This window comes from Pyrgilauda ruficollis, unplaced genomic scaffold (genome assembly GCF_017590135.1).
Source record: "Pyrgilauda ruficollis isolate IOZ18807 unplaced genomic scaffold, ASM1759013v1 scaffold2, whole genome shotgun sequence".
NCBI lineage: Eukaryota > Metazoa > Chordata > Aves > Passeriformes > Passeridae > Pyrgilauda > Pyrgilauda ruficollis.
The window spans coordinates 4,377,603-4,401,007 of NW_024519206.1; the positions used below are offsets into that span (position 1 = coordinate 4,377,603).

The 23,405-nt window shown below is 40.9% G+C and overlaps 1 protein-coding gene across 2 annotated transcripts in view; it reads left to right on the plus strand.

Moving 5' to 3' along the window:
• The first annotated feature begins 11,508 nt into the window (after nucleotides 1-11,508).
• The window catches only part of GLCCI1 (glucocorticoid induced 1), a 52,276-nt gene continuing 40,379 nt past the window's right edge, over nucleotides 11,509-23,405 (plus strand). For both annotated transcript variants that reach the window (XM_041466456.1, XM_041466457.1), the window contains exon 1: nucleotides 11,509-11,962. In XM_041466456.1, the coding sequence (XP_041322390.1) occupies nucleotides 11,518-11,962 (445 nt within the window). In that variant the 5' untranslated portion in view covers nucleotides 11,509-11,517. The remainder of the gene's footprint in view (nucleotides 11,963-23,405) is intronic.

Below are 23,405 nucleotides of genomic sequence, written 5' to 3' on the forward strand. Positions count from 1 at the left end.
AAATTATTGCCAATTCCTTAACCTTTCTTTCAGCTGTGGGAGACGTCCATCCTGAATTTCAACAGATACCTCACCAGTCTCTCTTTTTACTTCTTAGTATTCTACTTGTGCGTTTTTCTATGTGATTTCTTCCAATTTTGTCAATGCAACTGTCATATCTAGAATGCAGCTTCTCCACTTTTCATTACCTATACCTGATTTCCCCTTGAGCCTAAAACACTGAAGTAAAGATAACCTTCCTGAATTTTCTCTCTGATTTTATCAGCTTCTCTCCATATCCTTTCCTGGCACTCATTTCCCTTCAGTGCCTTTTTGAATAGAAGTTAGGAGAGTCCATTGGGCACTCACCTGTAATCTTATCTTGTATCTTATTGTGCAGTTTGTTGTTCCAGGCTGACAATGCCATTTTCAGTTGCCCTTACATCTTTGTCTCTCAGAAGTTCTTTCATATATGTATTTCAGACTTTCTTCTAGAAAACTATGACCAAAGTAGACTTTAAAAAAGACTATGAAGTCTTCCTTCAAAGTTATCTCAAATACCACTACTTTCATAATGCATTCAGGAAACAGAATTTATACCAGGCTGTGGTATTTTCAGTGGGGAGTGCCTGTTTAAATTTATTTGTAGATTTTAAAAAAATACTGTGTGCTACATTTTACAGTATAAATATCTAGACTATACTAAATACATACTCTTCCTCTCTTGCTCCCATCTTGTGGGTTTTCTTCTTCAGTTTCTCTTATAAATATTGCAAGGGGGCTTTTTTGCTTTAAAAAGTGCTTTTTGGGCATGCACAGTAACCAGTACAATATCCCATGACATGACAAATAATACTAACTTAATTTTTTTTAGCTCTACTCACATGACACTGATGAGATTTCAAAAAACACTTACTCTGCCCAGACACCTGTAGCAGCACATGCACAGCAATAAGACTCGGTGCTAAATTACGTGATGGTGAAAAAGTAATTAAGTTCGAAGATGTCAGATGATTAGTATTTTCAACTTATTTCATAGCACTGAAATACTGTAAAAATGTAGCTTGACAACAAATCTTTGTGTGTTTTCAAACAAACACGTCTATCAATATCTTTTCACAATCAAGATTTCACCCCTATTTTTAGGATAGTGGTGTAGATAGGGATTCGCACTGCTGCCAGCCAGAACTGTCCATATCAGGACAGAATAAGGGGATGAAGAAGCATTTCTTTTCTGTGTATATACAATGCCAGACATAATAGGATCACAAGTAACTAACAGATAAGAAAACAGTTGAAATAAAGTTGATTAGCAAATATTTTGAATTTAATTTCTTAAAGGTGTGAGAATCTCAGACCATTTCTGATGAGCATATTCTAATTTTATATAAACCAAAAAATTACCAAATACACAAAGCTCAAGCCCACTGGATTGCAAAACTTATAAATCACTTCAAGAGAGTTAAGTGTGAAAGGTGATATGAAAGTGTGAGTTGTTAACCACCGTCACAGCTGATTGAGCGTTTTGTTTATTCTCTAACCAGATTCTGCTTCGGGAGTCTGTACCACAACTAATTAACCATAATGCTTTATAATTGTATAAACAGAATATATAACAGATCTTTATGATATATAATTAATTCTGCCCGTAAGGAAAGCTTTTATAAGTCAAACCATGTGCTGGTGGAGAACTGCCTCTTTATGTTCTCCCTTACAACTCACATATATTTCCTTGCCAGCAGAGCTCTGGGAACGTTCTAGAAAATAATGTTCGTTAAGGCCTGCCAGGTGTTTTCTTACAGACTGACTACTGGGAGCTCCATCTCTGAAGCTGAGGTGGTTGCAGCTGCCTCTGCTCCTTCCTTTATGCAGACTGCAGTGAGGAAAGGCAGTTTGGTACAGAAAATTTTCTGGTTTTAAAGATCAAACTCACTTGCTGTTGTCATGCATTAGTTATTTGTTTAATCTTGAGTTTTGTCAGCCTTACTTTTCTGTATTTTTTTGTGTATTAAATTCCAGGCTGAACTCAATCATTGCTGAAAGACCAGAACAAGAACCCAGAAAAACACAAACAATTTGTTTTTGAATTATGACCCATGATTAAGCATAATTCAATGTGGTTAGAAGATGGCCATTCTCCCATCTGCTGTTTGATTTGCTTGTCCTTCCTGTGGAAAACAAACAAACAAGCAAACCAACAACAAGCATGCATGAGCTCAAGAGACCTGGGAGATAAGACACCTGATTTCACTACATGAAGACCTTCTTTCTTGAAGTGACAGAAAAGACAACATCCATCCCTAAGACCTGTTCAATCAAAGGGGTGAGTCACCCTTACATCTTGCCTGGAGCATAGTGTGCCCCAGGCCAGAGGTGCTAGCAAAATCTTGAAACAGCGGGCTTAGGAGAGCTGAAAGTACTGTGAAAGACTCCACCAGACTGTTTGCAAAGAAACCCTATCATTGTAAAATGCTAATCAGAGCCAGCAAATTTCCAAGCATCCCAGGATGAGAAACTCATCCACCTAGTACTCTGCTGATGGTCAAGTTTCTAAGGACCACTGTGCCTTAGGACACCGGCTCACTCTTCGGACATCTTAAATGTACTTGATGAAAGAAGTTAATATGAAGATGTTTGCTGGAAGAAAAAAATAAAGGGAAAGAAAGAGAAGAAACAAAAGAAAGAGCGAGTAAAGAGCAGAAGCCTCCTTGATCTAGCCATCACTTGGCTGAATGGGAGGCACAGGTTCACATTACACTCCTTTGGAATGATAATCACACCCTTCTTTGAGGCTGACACACCACTGGGAGGATTATCTTTGCAGGGCAGCCCAGATCCTTCTCACTGATAAAGCTGCTGTAACTGAAAAGTATTTGGCAGAACTGTCACCATACACACAAACAGAGGAGCTGACTCTCCTCACCTCAGAGGCTTGGTATGGGGAGTTGTCTGCACCAGCTCCTGTGCCCTGCAGATCAACTCTACAGATCACCTCTGTAACTTGGAGAAGAAAACACGGTTTCCTTGGGGAGCTTTGAGGTGGTTTTATTAATGGTTTCCAAACCTTTTGAGGTAACATTTTCAAGGTAACAAGATTTTTCTTCACCCATTGCTTTCCCACCCACATCCACTTCTGAACAAACAGCTTTCTTCTGTCTCCTTGTGGGCTAAGAAGTCGCAAAAAAAATTTTCTTTTTCGCTTTTCTTTCCAAAATTAAGAGATACTGCTTCTTCTACCCTTGCATGATCAATTGCACTTATTACTCCCTTTTTCTAGACTCCTTATGAGTCATGTCACATAACATCATTTTTCCAGATACATTTTCTGTTTAACATTCCTGTTTACTGGTAGAGCCAAAGCCATAACTCAGTACTGTAGGGGAAGGTCTTTCCCTTAAGACTTTTCATCATGGATGTATTATAATAGAGCAATTACATCCCAGAATTTAGTTTCCGCATGATGACACTTATCCCCACTGTTTTTTGGAATGTTCCATCTCCACCAGCAGTGGTTACAATGTATCTCAAGCATCAGGGAAATAATGCCTGTCTACTTAGCTGGCATGTAGAAGTTTGAATTTCTTGAAGTAACATGTATGCTTTTTGTCATTTAGGACTAAAAAGAATCTGAAGGAATTATCCAGTCGATGTGCTTCATTGGGACTGCTCTGATCTGTCAGAGAAAGAACTCTCTCTATGGCAAAATAATGCTTATAAATAGATCTGCCAAACAATGCTTTTCTTTCCAAGGACCCGTAAATCTCAGAGCACTTTTGAGAGTAATAAATGTTGCAATAATGTTGTTCTTGATTACAGGCAAGCCTATAACAGCTCTGACTGGTAGTGATTCCATAATTACATTTGATTACAGACAGGCTCTGTGCAGTGCAAGGGGGTTATTTGTTGCCTTCTATCAGTCCTGGATTCCACTGGGTTCCACTGGAGACCAAAAGCACGCCATGCCAGCATACACAGCTTACTCAGCTGCCTTCCTCAGAGCTTTGTCACTAAAGCAAAGCATTTAATAGCAGGAGCTGTGATAGTTGGGTGTGCAAAACCTTTTATGGAACTGTAATTAAGCCACTATGTAACTACATCAAGTGAGGGCCACTGCCTAAGAGGATCCTGGATTTCAGGAGCCCTTGAGGATCTGATCTTGCATACTTCATAGTGTGCAGGGGCTAAAGTTACTTATGCCTTTATTACAAGGACAGTAAGGGCCAAAGTGACAATGAGAAATAAACTGTATCTGTAACACTGTCCACACTTTCTATTACTAAAGAACTTTAAAAAGGGAAAAGCTCCATTAAATCAAATAGCCCTCCCTCCATCAATGAACAAGGAAAAAAAAAATCGTGCCTTACAATTTATTCTCCAGTGCTTTGTTTATTTGGTATTAAATGACTCATGGAATAAGGTTTCCACCTCTCCCCGTGGGAGATTATTCCAGCTGCTGAGGGCCTACTAGCAGCTCCCTTTCTTTCTTTTCTCTTTTAATGATGCTGGAGTTTTGCATTGTATTTTAGTTGTAAAAGAGACACAGTAAATTCACATCCCCAGACTTGCTTTAAAATGCAATTAAAGCTGTTGACATGAACTCAGAAATCCAAGGACACATGCAGTTAAAACAGAAATGCATCATATATTTCACTTAAATACTGTGCCACCTCAACAGAACACTTTTAAGCTAACTGCACTTCCTTACTTTTACAGGTTTGTTCCTTACTGTTATGTAGATGTACTTTTATTGTATTTAGCATATTGTATTGTAAATTAGCATTAGGCAAACTCCTAAAGCTTGTTTTATAGCTGTCACACCAACAAACCACATTTACAAATAAATATTTGTTTCTACAGGCAAGTATATTACCTGCTTGGAAATGATAATTATTTCCAGCATTTTGACTCAGTGCTGTGACTGTGCTCCTGTCCCACAACCTGTGTATGCACAGAATGGAACATTCTTACAAAGAATACTTTGCTTATAGAGTAGCATGCCCTAAAATTATTTAAATGTGTGTCTCTAATGCATTTTTTTGTTATTATTTTTACCAGGTGCTGCAAAATCTATTTAAAAAGAGAATAGTCTCCTGCTTTGAAAATTCATAGCGTGTTTACCTCCCAGTAGTAGTTGTGGAGTCCACCATGTCACTCAACAGCATCCCATTTGGCTGGTAAAGGAACAGTGATGATAAGTTCCAAATAAAATTGGGTCCTGTTTGTTGTGCCTAGAAAGAAAGGTCATGGTGAACAAGGCTTTATTTGTCAGAAACAGTGAAGCAGGATAACTAGAGGGGTAGAAGCAACACAGAAAAGGACTCTGAAATGAAGGTTGAAGTTCCCTAACCCACAGATTTGCCTTTTAAACCAGTATTGTCAAAATGTACCTTTATTAACACCAGCACTCATTTGACAGCTAGGACACTGGGAGGGGCATTCATGCTTAATGCAGTTCAAAAAAAAAAAAAAAAAAAAAAAAAAACAACACAAAACCAGATACAGACCAAATCAAGAAATCTTAATAGAAAGATGTCAGGGACTCTACTATCAGACACTTATTAGTCTTTTAATGGATCATAATGGCTTCAAATCTACCTCGTTAGGGGGATGCTGCTCATTTAAAAAGTTTAATATCATATAAATCAAAGTACTACACAGTACATTTGTGCTTTCCTAATATCCTTAGCAAGGTAACTGCTCATGTGAAATGGTGCTCTCCTTTTTTTTATTATATTGGTGTGAATGGTAATAGCTATAACAGTATCATTATATTCAAATTGCTACTGGCATTTGCTTACTGTTTCTACCTTCCATTAAAGATACTACTGCTGTGCATAATACACACTACCTAAGTACTCTGAAAACATTTTTTTTTCCCTCACAGGTGGTTCTATGATGTGGCACAAAGGTATTTTAAGAAATAATTACTTTTGTTATGTCAACATTAAATGTTGCATTATTTTGCTGTTATTATTGATATCTTTCAGATAAGAGACTGGCAAGAGAAATTACAGCAAAGAACTGCTAGAAGTGTCCATTACATTTAACATGGCAGGTTATCAGAATACCAGCCATTTTGCCTGTGTTTAAATCAGTTTCACTTTGGAGAACAGCAAACACACATACTTGTCTAAAAGCGTTCTCATACCAAATTCCTAAAAATGGAAAAGAGAGAAAATAAACTTGCAAGATCCCTCAGCTCCTCATTTGAAAGAACTTGGGTTTAGCCCCAGCTGTGCAAGTCAGACTTTTTTCCAGAACTGGGGAAGGGAGATGGAGATGGTGGTTGAGTCAAGCAACCAAACTCAGAATAGTAATGTAGAGCAGGATTGCTGCCTGCAGAAAACTCAGTTTCCCATGGGATATGGTCTGACATGGTGAACTTGCTAATAAAGGAAAGCCTTGAACAGAGTTACCTGTACCAATGAATAGAAAGAAAAATTTCAGACTGAATGCAGAGCTGGAAGGAAGGTTTGGTGATTTTAGCTGTGAGTTGAATGTTTGCCTTTATATTAAAGCAGATGCCTAAGGAATACATAATTCAAAAGTCCAAAGTGGTTGGCCTATTTTCCTGAAGAAGAGAATGTAGTAGTAGGTCTGATTCCAGATGAGATAAGACTTTGTTATAACAAACGTAATGTTAATGGGCAGGTTCTGGTTTAAGTGAGTTATTCAGTATCACAAAAAGACTTCTGACAGATAGGAAAAAAAAAAGACAATTATCCAAAATGGTATTCAATTTTCTTAAGGGAAAATCTTACCACTGGCTCTTATTCTGTAGTTTCCTGGCTTGTTCATTATGCAGTCCTCACTCCTAGTGACAATCCTTTGCACTGAATGAAATAATGTTAACAATAGCATTTGACTAAAAAGGAAGTACCTTCTGGCTGAAATTCAACTGCAAACTTGATTCTGAAATTTTCTGAAGTTTTTGAGTATCCGTAAATACTAAATTTGACCTAGTATAAATACTGTTGGACCATAGGTCTAACAGCCCTTTACTTAATGCATTTTCCCCATATCCAGGAAAAAAAGACACGAAAAAAAGAAATCTAACACTTGACCACATGCTTGGCCCTAAATTAGATGATCAGCAGGGTTAAGGTAAGTCCTCAGTAGTGGGTTTCCTTCTGTTGTTGGAAGATAACTTGAGCATGTAGTGACTCGAAAGTGATCATGAGTTGGCAGTCTCATCCCTGGCTAGTATCAACCAAGCCAGCAGTGGGGATAATGATGTTGTATCAGCAGCCCTGGAGAATTCAAGGGCTCAAATGCAAGGTAATTCCCAAGAGGCTTGGGTATAGAGAGTACTTGGCTGATCTGAGGAGATCATATCTGTGCCACTGAACATTTGGGAGCAGTGAGAAGATGGAGTGTGGTTGATGAAGGCAGTGTCTATCAAAAATCCTTGTAGTAAAAATAATTCCATATATATTTTCTCCCGATTACTGTCTTATTCTAGCTAGAACTTTGTTTGAAGGCAAAACAGGCCAAAAATGAAACCAACATCTCCACAGCTCAAGACACGTATTTTCCAGGAAAATGGGCCACTGCTGCTTCAGCAGAGCTGCTCAGCTCCAGATAGCAGCTGCATTTCACATGGGGGCCCTTACTATAGGTGACGCTCCCATTCCTGCCTAGGGATGCTCCAAGCCCACAGAGGCAAGCCTCTGTTTTAGCCTCAGTTTTGTCATTTGAGAGCTGCAGTTTGGGTCATTAGGGGTTGTTCTAGATTTTTGGCAACAGATGCTTTCTGGTCATCATCTCTTTCAGAATATTACTGGGATGTAAGTACTTCTTCTTGTTATTTCTCTCTTTCCAAATGTAATATTCCCAACTGTATATTCATTACAAATACGAGAAACAGAGGGAATGGACCTGAACATACATGAAGATAAATGCACCCTTTCTCATTACTGTTTTGTGATAGATGCTGTGTGAATACCTCAGAAACACTCACAAAGGACTTGATTACAAGTGGAATGGGGAAAGGGCAGCAAAGAAAACATAAAGGCAGATAAGAGAGACATAAAACTAATGAAACAAGCATGTAGATACACTGGGAGCAGAGTATTGATGGCCTTATGCCCCTGTAAGAGCACAGAAGAAAAAGTTATGTCCAGATTTGAAGAGTTTGCCCTCTCTACAGCCTTCAAGTGGGAACAAAATAAGGATTAGGATTGCACAGTGTCTAATGACTGCTTAAAACTCAGTTTCCATGGCTCATGGCACTCAGGTAAATCTGTTTCTGACCTCAAGAGACGAACCCATTATCAACTGATAAGAGTAGGAGAGATGTCATTTTGCTTCAGTCTTGCCCAGCTCCTAGAATTCACTCCCTTGCTGTTGTGCTCCTGCTGTGATGTATAATTTCCACTGCTCTCACGATGCCTCTCCCTGAAGTGTTAAGGATGTCCTTGTCTCCCAGAAGGATTTGAGATTCAGAAATACCTGTCACCTCCAGTATAAACTCCTTTAAGCACATGCCAGCTGGCAAGGTAGTTCCTTAAAGTGGAAAAGAGAAGCGAGAAATGCCTTTAATGTGGCTTTTGAAAAGTTGAAAAGGGTATTTAAGGCAAATATGCGTTTTTGAAAGATATGAAGATTCTGATAGGAGCTCAGCTTTTACTTCATTTTCCCTGTATTATCTTCTTGGTGTTATACAGCAGTGGTATTCCCTGAGAGAACCACTCTGGAACCTAGATGAAAAACAGTGAAAAATTCAACAGTTGGTATCCCACTTTAAAACACTCTCTTCTAGAAAAATACTGTCTTCATCTTTTCTGAAATCACTTTTTCCTAGACACCTGGCATGGTGCTGTAACATGTATGCTAACTCTAGTTTAGAAGGAATTAGGATGGAAATTACTTTTGGTGAGCAAAGTCTCCTGTTGCTGTGCCTGGTAACACTTTGGCTGGAAGCAGTCCCAGTGGATCTTTTCGTCTCTGGTTGCTGTGAAGGCAAGTGAAGTGGTGATTCAGTTTGGACTGTAAGGCTGTGGCATGGTCCTCAGCTTGTTTGGGAAGGAAGAGTTGCTACTGGTATTTTACACTAACATGCCCTGTGGTTTGGGGTGCGTGTGGGTGTTCTTGTTTTGGGGCTGTCTTTGTCAGACATTTATCTTGTCTTTACGCATCTACTCTTCCTATCCAAATACCTTGCTTGTTTGATGTGCAAGAACATGGAAATTGTAAAATTTAGCCATTGTAAAATAGTATTTAAACAGACAAATTCAAGAGTTACACTAGTTCATCCTTATTTTAGCCTGACATAACCCTCAGCATTGGCAATAGCTGGAATGTATCAGCTATTGTTAGTCAAAGGTGTACTTCCTTTCTCAGCTGACACCAGATGATTTTTGGTCTCTAAGACACTACTGTATCAGCAATGTTATCTGACAAAGGTACAGATGTAGGAAAACGTGCTTACTGTTTAAAAGGCTGCTGATATTACTGTTTGGCAGATGGCTACTATAGGTGAATGTTTTCCAGTCATTTTAAGCCCAGTGCACTGAAGCAGAAAAAAAATAAACTAGATGGACTTCATAGCTGTGATTAAGCACAGTGCAAAATCCTTGGAGGAAAAAGTCTCTACAGTCCAGTTTTACAAATTTGGCTCATGCAGAAAACAAGAAGACCAGACTAGTGGAAAAATACATGGTTGCTGATTTTTGTTAAAATTAATTTATACGAGTGGCTTTGTTGAGTGAGCACGTTCACGTGGATGTGCGGTGTATTATTCCAACCCCTTCTGTAACATAACCACGGTGACTGTGTCACATGGTGCTAGTGCAAACAAAGTCTTGCTAACAGCCCATGAATAGAAGCATTTTCCGAGAATACGGTTTCTCATTGGGACTATCGACTGATTCCTGTGCTACCAAGGGATAAGGATAGCTATGGACAGCTTTGGAGGCATATAAGTGCAGCAATCTGAAGCGTGCAGAACAAAAATGAGTGTTTGCTACATAATCAGAAAATGGTACAAGGGATATAGTTAATTCTGTGGCACTTTTAATTGATTCCTGATTGGTAGGTGGTATCTAAAATACGAGAGTGTATCTTGTTAAACATTCTACTTCTATGTATATTCAGTGTCCTTTTTGTTCTCCTCGTGTTTGAATGGCCATCACTGAGCTGACTTCCTCCACATTGCAAGACTCCCTGCATTTTCCCTTCTCCTCTATTAGCATCCTATTTGCATCAGATCCAAAATAAGCACTGTTTTCTTGATGGACTCAGCTCAACTTATCTTTCTGATCTCACAGCCATTTATTTTCTTAGCTATCAAGCTACTCATCCTAGCCTTCATTTTGTTTCTAATTGTCTCAGGTTATGAATTCATCTAATGGCAGCTCTTTTCCCTAGAACAAAAGCACTTTCTAAAAATATCACTGCAAAACTTTTTCTTTTCCTCTTGACATTCTCCGAGAAGTGTTTTTGGATGCATATTAGGAAAAACAGAGTAATATTCTATACACACTTATAGGAAATGATGAAACCACACTTATTTAGACTTTGAAGAACATCTTGATTTTTTAACGACAGTAGAAATGCTGTCAAGGTTTGATGGACGTGAACAGACTTTTTGCGAGAAATTCTGGCTGTTTCTGAGCCTTCCCTGCATAGGAGTGGAGTAAGCGTGGAGGCCGACAGTCCCCTGGGAATAGGGACAGCGCAAGACTTGGTCCAGAGCAGCGCCTCTCTTAGTCGGCACCCCGTAAAGCCCACTTTGGCCTCAGAAGCACATCCTGGCACCCCACCCAGCGCACACCAGGGCTGTTCTCCCACCGCTCCCCGGACGGGCACGGCACCGCATCCCAGCGAGCCGAGCCCGCCCCTGCCGCCGCTGCCGCCACATCCCACTTCCCCCGGCCCGCCTCTCGGCCACTCGCCACGCCCCCGCCGCGCCGCCCGCTCCCATTGGCTGAGCGCAACGAGCGACAGGGCCCCTGGCCAACGGGGCGCGCGCTGGTGCCGCCGTGGCGCCCAATGGGCTGGCGCGCCCCCCACCCCTGCCCGTCGCGGCCGGGCGCTGGGGCTGCGCGGTGCCATTCGGAGGGCGGGCGGCGTGGGGGGCGGATGGTGCTGATATCGGCTCCCGGGCGCTGGCGGGGGCAGGAGCAAGAGCTGGCTGCGAGCGCCTCCCCCCTTCCCCATCCTTCCCGCTCCGGCTGCGTGTCCCCTCGTCGTTCTCTGCCGTCGACCGCCCTGAGCCGGCAGCGCTGTACGATGTGAGCGGTCATTGGGCTCGGCAGCGCCCCCGGTGCTCTCGACGCTGGGGCGGGCAGCGATGGCCAGAGCCTGGCGTGGAAGCAGCAGCCGCCGTCGCCGATAGGAAGCGCCGGGGGCAGCTGGGCAGGCGGCGCGGAGACTCCCCAGGGCCGTGCAGCGCTTGTCCCGCCCCGCCCCCTCCCTCCTTCCCTCCCCTCCTCCTCCTCTCCCCGCGGCCGGTGCATGCGGGGCGCTGGGGGCCGAGCTCGGGTCCCCTGCAGCCACCGGAGCGAGTGACCCGCGGGGGTCTTGCGCATCTCCGCTATGTCCTCGTCCAGCTCCTCGCAAACCCCCCCGTCCCACCACCAGCCCCCGCCGCAGAGGATGAGGCGCGGCGCTGCCGGGTCCCCCACCGCCGGCACGGCCGGGGGCCCCGGTAACGGCGCCGGGGGAGGCTCGGCGGGGACCAGCCGGCTGCTCCAGCCTATCCGAGCGACCGTCCCGTACCAGCTCCTGCGGGGCAACCAGCACAGCCCGACCCGGTCACCATCTGCCTCGGTGGGCAGCAACACGGGGCCGGGGGGCGGCGGGGGTCGCGGCGGAGGCAGCCCCCCACCGCCGCCCAGCGCGACGCCGCCGCTGGCGGCGGGCGGCGGCGGAGCGGAGCCGGGCAGGGTGAAGGGCAGGCAGCGGCGGTCGCCGGAGAGCGGCGGCAGCAGGAGGAGCAGCTCACCTGAGAGACGGAGCCCCAGTTCCCCGGTGTACAGAGGTAAAGCACCGGGAGAAAGCCGGTCTCGCTTTCCTGCCCCGCGGGGGTGCTGGCCGGGCTGGGGCCGCCCAGGCTCCGGGCACCCTGAGTCCTGCTTTCCGCTCCCGGGCTGCGCCCTGCCTTCCTCCCGGGCCAGCCAGGGTGGGACACAGGGGAACTCCCGGCACGACGGGAGGAGCCCCACCGCAGCCTTCGGGAGCGGGTCGGGGGTGAGGGCGAGCCTTAAATCCCCTGCCCCCGGGGCAGGTGTCGTGCTCGGGTTTGCTTTGCCAGGAAAGGGGGAAAAGCGCTTCGTCCCGCCGCCCTTCCCCGCGATGGGGGAGGCGACGCCTGAAATGTCATCCTCCCTCTCGGGCAAGGTGAGAATCCTGCCTAGGAAACCCCCCCCGCCCCGCGCCGGCCTTGGGAGGAGCGGCGCGGGGGCGAGCCCAGGGCCCGCCGGCGGCTCTCCTCACCCGGGGAGAAGCGGTCGGGGGCTCGACGGCGGTGCTGTTGCCGCTACTACCCTTGGCCTCGGGCTCTGGCAGCGGAGCTGTGTAAGAGGGAAACGAGCCTAAAATTAACCCTCTTCCCTGTCTCCAGTTGTAACTGTCTAGTAGGGGTGATAATGAGTTAGATTTGTATCTGGGGTGTCACAACCCAGTTATGAAGTGTGTGTTAAAAGCAAGCCTCCAATGCTCTTCCTTTCTGCAGAGCTCGGTTTCTTAAAAGACTTGGGTTTTTCTAAGATAGTAGGTTAAAAGATGTGATGTTTCCAAGCACAGGCTCCAAAACAAGGAAATTCCCATATTGAAGTGCTTAAAAACAAGTCTGTCTCCTTGTGATGTTTAGTACTGAATCCTTGGGACTCTAAAAAACTCAACCAAACAAACCAACCCCCGTGTAGCCAAAATAGGCCTGTAAAGTTTAAAATCTAAAATTGATTCCCTGCAAGTTCAGCTTAACCTGCGTCAGGTTGTCTGTTAAATTATTGAATGTGTTAAAGTGGCAGTGGCCATCTTACCTCCCCACTCCCTTCTGCCTTCCCCCATCACTTGAGCAGTTGAATGAATTGGACTAAATGCACTTTTTATGTTGTCCTGCTGTAGCTATCAGGTATCGCACATCATCTCTTTCTGGGAATGCTTTCTGTGGTTCGATACCACTTGCTTTTTCTGTCCCTTCCAAAAGTCTTAACTGTGTGTGATTTCTGTGGCAAATTATGGTCTGTGTTGGGTACCAGTGTGTGTTGTAGCAGTGGAATCTTACCTTCTTTCCTCTTCAGTTTTTATGTGTAGTAAACCCTTGCTGTCTGTAGTATTTGCAACTTGGGCAGATCTGTCATCAGAATTGTCCTAGGTCAGGGCAGCATTTTACAAATGAGCAAAATGTCACTGCCAATTACAAATTGAGTTAATTTGCCCTATGCATCTGCTTATGCAGATGACCTAATTGATTGTGTTATAATCTGACCAGAGATACTTTGTAATGTGTTTTTCAAAAAGAGTCTATTTCTGCAGAGGGTTTTGCATGCTTGAAAATGGAACCGAGCTTCTGTGGTTTTGATTCATTCAAGCTCTATTTAAAATTTTAAAGATCATATTTTTCTGACTGTATGGAGCACTAAATGTCAATTTCCCTTTTGCCTCTTAAACCTTTGGAAAATGCTAATGGGAAACTAGGAAAAAAACAAAATATCCGTGTGTATGAGTAGTGATAGTGCTGACGATGAGCAGTAAATTATTTAATTATGGGAACCCGGAGGAAAACATTGTAGTGGTGCAGTGTATAAAGCCTACGCTTAAGGTGTATTGAAGAGGGAGGAATATGGGCAGTTACCTGCAAGCTAGAAAAATACTGCAAAGCTGTGAAGTACTTCATTAACGTGTATGATTTTTTTGTTGGAGGGGAAATTTTAATTTTAGAAAGTGGTTTCAGTCTTCTTCATCTGTGGGCTATTTTAGCCTTAATAAATCAGACTATAAATTAGTACTGAATGACTTTTCTGTCATTAAACTTGTTTGAGCTTGCCTCCTGGTGAACTGCGTCATAGAGCTTGATTTGGTTTAATGAGTGCAGTGTATAAAATCATAAATGGTCCGTCGAGAAATGCACCCTGTAATCTGTATGCACTGCAAAGAATTCGTTCCCCCTCCTCCAGGTCAAGCCAGCTGCTGCTGCAGAAGCTGACATCCTTTAGCAAATCCTGAATGAATGAATGAAAACAACGTGATCGCCCTAATAATGACCACAATTGCACACGTCAACAGCTTTATTTTACTGAAATACAGGCACCATTTTCTAGCGGGTGAGAGTAATAAGATACTCTATTTCTTCAGTCTTGCAAATGAAAAAAGGTTACCAAACCTCCCCTTCGTCTGCCCCTCCACCCCCCCAAAACTAGAGGTGTTTTTACACAATTTGGAATATAGTTCCGTGCCATGGGGCAGTATTTTGTCTTTGTTTCTCTGCTTGTTCTCAGCATTTTAGTAAATGACGTGTAGACACTAAAAACATGTTTGTAGCATGTATGGTGGTAATAGTTTATAGAAAATTGATTGCTGAGCTGGAGGACTACTGCAGTAATAATGGAGGACTTGAAAAAAAATTTTAAATGTTCCATTTTCAGACACAGACCATTTTTCTGTGGCTTGTTAAACAATGCTACTCCAGCTATTTATAGCTGTTATCAGTATGCAAGTCTTGGGGAAGTGGCTTGATTAAGTTTTTTTGTCAGTTTTTCAAAGCCATTTCCCACTGCTGTAAAATGTGAGCTTAGGCTCTAGGTTTAATCCTGTTGTTTTTCTCACCAGTGCAGGAGATGTGTTTGTCTTTGGCTCTGCAGTCTGACTTGGATTGTTTCACAAATATGCTTGTTCTGGAAACTGCTTATGATTCTGATGGATAGATGTTATTCTCTTAAGACACCTGTCCCTTCCCCACCTCCTTTCAGCCTTTTTCAGTATAGAGGCCTTGAACTGGCTATTCTACTAAGCCATTTTGTGTGGATATTTTAGTGATTTGCTAGAGGTTCCTTTATGAAGGAGATTTCTGTGCAAACACTTCAGCTTTGAGCCTCTACAGGTCAGAGCAGCTACCACTGCAGGCGCTGACATCACTACTACATGAATGAAAGCAGCGTGGTCTGTTTTTTCTCCCATAATGATGTTTTCTACCCCTTCTTTGTAGTATACTGTAAAGGTTTTTGTTCTGTAGCAACACCCTGTGTTTTTGTGACTGAAACTTTCAATAATATGATATTTTCTTTAAAGTAAATTTGAGGACTTGTAGTTGTTAGGAAGCCATCAATGCCAGTAGCAGTATTTGGTTAGTACTGTTGCTGAATGGGTGAGAAATCATGAATGTTACATATATATTTTTAAGGTGCTAAAAAGAGGGGAAAAACCTGATAACATAGGGTAAATCTGCGATGTGCAAGTCTACGCCTTTCTTCTTTCTTGAAATGTGTTTATTCCTTACTCGCAGATATTTTTTATAGTGTGTGTTCATGTTTTGGAGAGCTGGCAGTGGAAAAAGTGTCTGGTTGAATGTAACAACACGTGGTTTTCTTAGAGGGGATATATCTGTTAGATCTCTGAGTGCATAAAAGTAATGTCAACAGAATCTGAAGCTGTGTGGTTTATGACAAAGGATATTCTGGTAATAATCCAAAAAAGCCAAACCCTTGGACATGTAAAATAAAACTTGCTATTTGCCTGTGGACACATCTTTTAAAGAAAAAAGCAACTTGTTTTCCTCCTTGTCTTACCTGGATAAAATATGCAGTGTCTGTTGTTATGTAAAGTAGCTTGTATAAATATAAGAGTGGGTTTCCTGTTTAGTTTCTTTTTTTTTTTCATGATACATTAATATTTTGTATACAAGGAGGGTGTGAATTACTTCTATGATTCAAGCTCAACACTGCTCTCAACAAATGCTTTGATTTTAGTTTTAACTCTAGTAGTACTGTAATATTATGCCTCATATTTTTCTAACTTTCACTTACACATTTATAGAACAAGCTTTTTGCCATTCCATTTCCAAATGTTAAAGACAAACATTAGTTTTAAGGACATATGAAAAATAGTGTGATCAATTTGGCTGTTAAAGGTTCCCAGTTCTTTTACTTCCCAAAATAACTCCTGAAGATTTGCCAACATGAGTAAGAGAAAGGAATTACAAAAGATGCAAAACAACTGTATAACCCAGTCCAATGTAAGAAGTATATATATCTGGTTTTTGGCTAGTGGAATTAGGAGTGGAGTAAAACAAACAATATTGTTGATCTCTAGACTTGTAAGGGATGTCAATACTAAAAAAAAAACACCCAAAATTTGTACTTCAAAAGGTAGAACTAGTTTAATATCCTAGATTCAAACCATCCAATATTTTGGCATCATAAGCATTTATATCACAGATCAAGAAGATCTTGCCTTTATTTCTAGCAAATGTAGGTAAGGAAGTAATTTTTGTGACGCTTCCTATTTCCTGATCCCTGAATAATGCAGTATTCCCATAACTGTATGGTCAAAACAGTTTTGCTCCAGCTTTCTCCCTGTCGCTTCCCAAAATAGCTTTCATTGGAATATAATATGATGACATAAAAGACCCTGGCTAAATTTGATCCAGTTCTCCTGAACTCAAAGCCTTTTTAGTGACATGTTTTAACATGACTGTAAATAAGAATGGTGTATTAAATGTCTTTAATAAATAATGCTTTTTAAAACAAATTAATTGAGCTTCTTTCAGGTGTTAAACTGCAGCAAGAAAAAATAGGAGGGTATTTTCTGTGTTGAATAGTGCTGTAGCAAGGCATTAGCTTTGAAGACAAAACCTCCCTGTTTCATGGAAAAAACCCTAAAAAAGTGTATGATTATACCTATTTTAAATCACTACTTGATCTTTAATTCTTATTCTTTGGTCATAAGCAAGTATTTTTGTGTTACATTATGGCCAAACTGAAGTTACTTGCCAACATCTGTGCATAGTAAAACAGTGGCAGATACTGAAATTTGGTTTCTGAAATTCATGGCTCCTGTGTTTTGTTGTTTTCTTTCCCGTGGTGGTGGGGTGAATGGAGGTTCTTAAAATGTATTTTAAAATGCGGGGAAGGTAGATCAGTGGAGTGTATCTTAGAATCTTATAAAAAAGGCAGTGTTCACCAAGTATAGACTGCTATATTGCAAAAATTCACAGTGGAAAGCCAGTTATTTTTAAAATGGGTTTTATGCTACTACTCTATATCATTATTAAAAAAACCAATAAAAATAACTGATGCAGTAATTCTGAAGTTTCAGTTAAGTCTAGACTTGAAAGCAGTAGTTGTAACAATGCTGCAGAATGTATTGGAAATAGAGGCTCCTCAGTGTTTCAGTATAAGTGACTATCTGCAATATATTTTAAATGGGGCTTTGCTAGTTGATTAATTATCTTCATCTGAAGAAGATAATATTTTTTTTAACCGGCAGTGAAAAATGAAAGTTCCTGTTTAAATCAGTTGACAGTTACTTCAGTAGAGATCAGTGTTGCCAGCACTTGACAAAATAGGTAGTTCTTCATGGATTTCACATATGTTCTTGGGAAGTTGTTAAAATAGTAGAGTTTAAACATCAACTAGCATTTTTAATAAGTATCTGTTATTGAGGGAAAAAAAATGACCCTGTATTAAACATACATAACTGGAAAATTGTGCTCAAGTATTTAACTGACAATGATCATAATTTTGCTTCAGTATTAGTATTTAAATGGATGTTTATATTAGTCTTTCAGTGCTGCCTCCTTTTGTAGTGCTTAAACAATGGCTTAAGGCATTTTCAGGCAAGTAAAATATTATTTACATCTCATCGTTAGAATACATCACAGCAACTTGTCAGCCTGAGATTGACCTTTTCCTTTGTATCACCATTTTTAAGGTTTGGGTAATTGCACAATGAAGAGCACTGGAGATCAGGGTGAAGGAAAATGGGTGTTTGTACTTAATAATCAAATTCTGAATAACAATTTTGAATGTATATTCACTTCCCCAAAATTAGATAGTCTTTCAGTTATGCTTTATTTTTTTTTCCATCTGATGTGACTCTGAAGTTCTTCCCTACTATACAGCTAGTTTTGAATTGGAGATTAAATGCTGAGGTGTAGAAAGGGATCAGAGACTTCTGCAGTATGGGTAGCACAGAGAGTATCGTGACCCAGTGTGTAATAGCAATCCTTTGGAATGGCGAGTCAGGCTCTCTGGTTCTTACCTTCCTAAAGCTGAGATGGTGTCCATGGAAGCCTTCATCCACAGTTGAAACTGAAAAACATGCACTCTCAGGAGCTCTGCCCTGCTCTCCCAGCTGTGTGAGTCTGGGCTTAGGACCAGAACTGTTCTGTTACACGGCCCCCTTGGATTGTCTGGTGATAACTTTGCTCCGCCAATGTCTCTGTTAGTAGGGCAGAGGAAAGCGTGTAGCTTCTGGAAGTCTGTCTCAGAAGGAAGCACAGGCAGGCCAGGTTGAGTTGAGGAGTGCCCTCAGCCTGCTGTCTCAGGCCCTGTAATACTGTCTCTGCCCTGGGTGTGTTCATTTCACTTCTCCTCCTTTGGTATATGCCCTTCCTAGCAGCTGCTGGTGATTCCTGCCAGACTATTCACCCTGTTAGAATAGTTTTCTCTGACAGGGAGAAAAAAACATCCAGAAGGTGTGAGTGTCTGCACTCAAGCTATAACAATTTTCTGCACAAAAAATTTGTAAATAGGGGATTAACCTAAACAGTTTGTTTTAGGTCAGTGAAGATGGTTGTGATGGGAGGTTTTCTTTTTTTGTTGTAATAGATCTCTTAATTAGCTTTTCATATTAGATATTGTTGCTTTGCAGATTGTATATACTTCCCAGTAGGTGACGAAATGTTACCAGCTTGAGTTTTGAAACCTTAATACAAAGTACTGTATGGTTAGGCTTCTTTATTTAGTGTTGCATATGCCCCGGTGATAAATGATGCCACTGATGTTGGTGTTCATAGGATTTGACTTTCACTGTTGCTGGTGTTAAGAAGAGACTGCTGGTGTTGAGAAGTAGCTGTTTGCAGTGGATATTGTTCTCACATGAGTGAATGACAGCATTGGCTCTTACATGCTGTTTATTTTGCACAACTTGAAACTAGTTTTGCCCAAACTACGCATCGTTTCCTCTTTAGGAAGAAAGTGTCTTGCATTTTGCTTGCAAGAGCAGTAGGTAGTAGTTCTGTCATAGTTTTTGTATAATCTAATATCCTCTCTAGAATATTTTCTTCTCAATCTGCTGTGAGATAGCCTGAACAAGAATAATAATTTAAGTGTCTCATTCCTTGAACAATGGTAGTCACCTGTTTGGAAAAGGTTACCTTCAGCCTCCTTTCCTATGTCTTCACCACTAGGCATTAAGCAGTGTTGTAAAAACACTTCTGAACTTCAGGAATTAATACTGATTTCTGACTGTCAGGTCATTGCAAGATGACTGACATTCATACTTGAATTTGAAATGAATTTCTGTAGCTAAATTAATTTTAATTTTATATAATAAATATAAATGTATCTTTTAAAAATGTTTTGTGTAACAGTAGTGACTCAGTTGTGAACTGATTAAATGTATGGCAATATGGGTATTGTTATATTATGTGCCTTTTAATCTCAGGTGATTTGATGTACAATGCCTATTCTGGAGTTCTGAAATAAAGAATTAGTAAAGGTTGGCTAGCTGGATTATCTGGGTGTCTACATTTTTTAAAAGTTTTCATAGTTAGAAAAAAACTCCAAACGTTTTAATGTAGGTCCTTGGGCTGCAGTACAAAACTAGAAAAATCAAAACTCTAATAATTGTTTGACATTTGTCAGCAGTTGGAGACCAAGCTATCATTTGGAAATAACATGTTCTTACCAGGAAACAAGTTTTTGTTATTCAGTGTTCAATTGCTAGCTAATTCAATTAATCATAGTCTGCAGAAATTACCCTGTAAATACAAACCCCACTTCAAATTATGCCATGAAGTCAGAAGTTGGCTCTTAGGGAGCAGATTACCTAAGTGCAGATAAAAAAATCCCAGGTTGGTGAACATGTAGCTCTCAGGGATAACGGTGCAGTTGCTTTTCTTAGATGAAGTGCTGTATCAGAAATAAACTGGATAAACCTTGAAAATTTTGTGCTGTGTTCCCAAAACTCAGGCTACAGAGAGACAGCATAGAGGAGCCAGCTCTACAGAAGCTATGAATTTCTGTAGATAGTTAACATGATCCCAGTACCACTCTTTCTGCATGTCATGGCAGAGCTCCCTAGCCCAGTAGGACTTAGAAGATGGTGGTGGCTGTAGCAGGTACCTCAGTGGTGCTGTCTCTGCTCTGGAAAGGTTAGGTGAGTCTGGTGCTTACATATGGAGTCCAATTCAGTGCTGACTGTCACCTAGTCAGTCTTTCTGGAATCTGGAGCCTTGGAAAGTACATTATGAAAACCAAGTGGCTTTGCAGCTTTGACTCTGTGAGCTAGGTGTTACACCTCCATATTCAGCATATATTATTCTAAATCTTTGTTATATGTGATGTCTTAACTTTCTGCTTTTCAAAGCAATGAAGAGTTGAGCTGCTTGCTGAAAGTTGAACCCAGATTTACGCTGTGTCCCGGAACAGACTTTGACCAGTGTGACTCTAAAAATACCAGCTAACTGCTGAAGAATGCAGAATGAGACTTAGGTTTACACAGTAGCTGGGAAGCTGCCAGGTTAAAGGAGAAGCTGTCTTCACAGGAGTAAATTTCTGTTCAAGGTCTTAAAATCTTCATTCTTAACTGATAGCTGTGTTTGCTTAATTATGGCAATTGATAGTGGAATACCACACTTCCTTTCTCTCATACTCTGATTCCTCTGCTATTTCACCTTCAGTGGCTCCTTTGTTATACCTGATAACCTGCCTGGAATAATTTCTTTGCAATGTTTTCTTCACCCACAAAGAGATGATAAAATACATTTGAAATATTTTCTGTTCTTTTCAAAGGGAGAAGGAAAAGGCCTAATCTGGAAGAGAAAAATTTCTCATGGGCAAAAATGTGATTAACTCATGCATGTTTAAAAGTAATGTGTATTTGAGAAATGTCCATACAAGGAACTGACTGCAAACACATACTCAGTGTAGGATATTGTCGACGTGGAAGATCCAAATAAACTTTGGTGTTGCTGTAGAAAGAAAGGCTCATTCTTTCAAAACAAGTTGTTCAGCAAAGTGTGCAGTCCATATATTATTTAAATATTTTGTTAGTCTGTTGTGTAGACCTACCTTAATTTCTTCCAAAGAAGGAACTAGGCTATTCAGATAATTGGAGGCTCATGATTTTTCTTTAGTGGTGTGTATAGCCTTTAATATGAAGTTGAAGGATACAGGGAGATCTTTAGACTGCAAGATTTATAGTAGAAACTTAGACTAGCTACATTGAAGGTAGGAATTACCAACTGTAACAACTCAGAATTTCGGAGAAGCAGAAGTGTGCTGACACTGCATGAAAGAAATGTTAGATCTAGCCTTTGTTTAGTCATGCAAATTTGCATGCATATACAGCAAAAGAAGAAAATCCTATGTAGAGGTTTGTATAAAACTCATGCATCTGGAGTAAAGTTTTGGATTTCAGGAGGAAGTAGTTTGAAAAATTGTCTAAATGGGGTTGCTCTGCCTTGAATAATAGAGAATCTGTTTTAACGAAAAATGTTAATACTATTGGAGTCTTTCAGACATCAGAAAAGTTCAAACATGTGATCTGATTGCATGGACACTTACCTGAAAAGGCTGCTAGGAATAAGCAGAGTGCCTGCAAGAAACTGCAGGAAGAACTGAGGAAAGAATGTCATGTTACCAATCAAAAGGTGAACCTTAGCTGAGAATTGTTAAAACATGAACAGGATTGGACTTTGTGTGGTTTAAGAGAGATAATAGAAACATGCAGATTGAAAAATGAGGAAAAAGTTGTAACCATTTGGTATGAAGAAAAAAAGATCTGAGAATGATCTGAGACTGATCTGCTAGAATGTAAGGTTTCAAAGTCAGCTCCAAGGAGTAGTAGCTACAGTCTCAGAGGAAATAGCACAGATATTTATTCAATGCTTTGCACTCACTAGAAAAAAGTCTAAGAAATCACTTTCTGTAAGGACAGTGATTTTTAACCTAGAAAGATCCCCCCCCCCCCCAAATTCTAAGGGACAAGGATAATTTGGAATTAGGAATTACCAAGACTGTAATAAATACAGATTGCATATTTCAGTAAAGTCAATTCAGAGATGTCCATTGCAGGATTCTAGGAAAGCCTACTCAGAAATTGACACTTGCCTTCAAATTTCTGAGGAAGTCTTGTTAGTAGAGTGACATCATTAGAGAATACATACCTTGTGAGTATAGCAGGTATATCAGCAATGCTGATGTTTTAAAAATGTGAAAAACATTTTGTCTAGTTCTAAATTATGGAGAACTATTGTTGGAACTTGAGAAGAAATTGGAAGGGATGGTGGAAACCAGGGAGAAATGTTGAAGTGCAAAATGAGCTTTCCAAGTGTTGTAATGCTAACCTGGTCGATTCGATAAGAAAACTGATCTCCTAGACGGGAAGTAGATGTTATCTGTTTAGGCAAATTTTGAAATTTGTGTGATGAAACCATTGATGAATATTGAGAGGTTTAATTAGTACACAGGAAGATTATGCAAGAAGAGTTTAAGAGCCATGGGAATTGAAGTAATAAGTTAAAAAATTAGATTTAAAAGTGAAAAGTGTATGTTAATGTATGTGGGGTTGTACTCAATCAGAGTATCTTTTAGATATTTCAAATTAGAGGAGCATCTAATTTGAAAATTCTGGGGGGTGGAGTTGGGTGATGGTAAGATCTCTGAACTGCCAGCATGAAGTAAGGTAAAAACTCCTGGGCACAACTCTGGTCTCTTATGAAGAGCACTTGGCCACACAGGGGCTGCTGAGACATTAAATGGTGTACTCCACACTCTTTTCATGCTCCACAGTTCAAGAAAGGTAAAGTCAAACTGGAGCTGACTCAGAGAAAGACTCACAGGTTAGAAGTTGTAACTGTGTGATTATAAAAAAATCTGAATAAAAATACAGTTGCTTTGTCAGAATCCAGGTGAGCAAGGAAGGGAATGAGCGGGTGGATTGGATTGGCAGTGTAAATATTTATATATTAAACTCTAAGAAGGCCTGAAACCATCAGGAAAAGTAAAGTTCCTGGGTTATTTTTCCAGTAGGAGTTGTGATGACAAATAGCTGCTGTAAGACTGACTGTACTCTGTTCTGAAGTGATTATGTGTTTTGTCAGTGATAGCTGCGAAGTGGGCTCCGGATTTAGGAAGTTGTTTCTAGTCCTTTGTTTCTATGTCTTAACTGATAATGAAAAGATAATTTATTTAATCATCAAAGTTGAGCACTCTCATTTAGGCAATCAATTTTAATCTGGTTTTACATTTCTATTT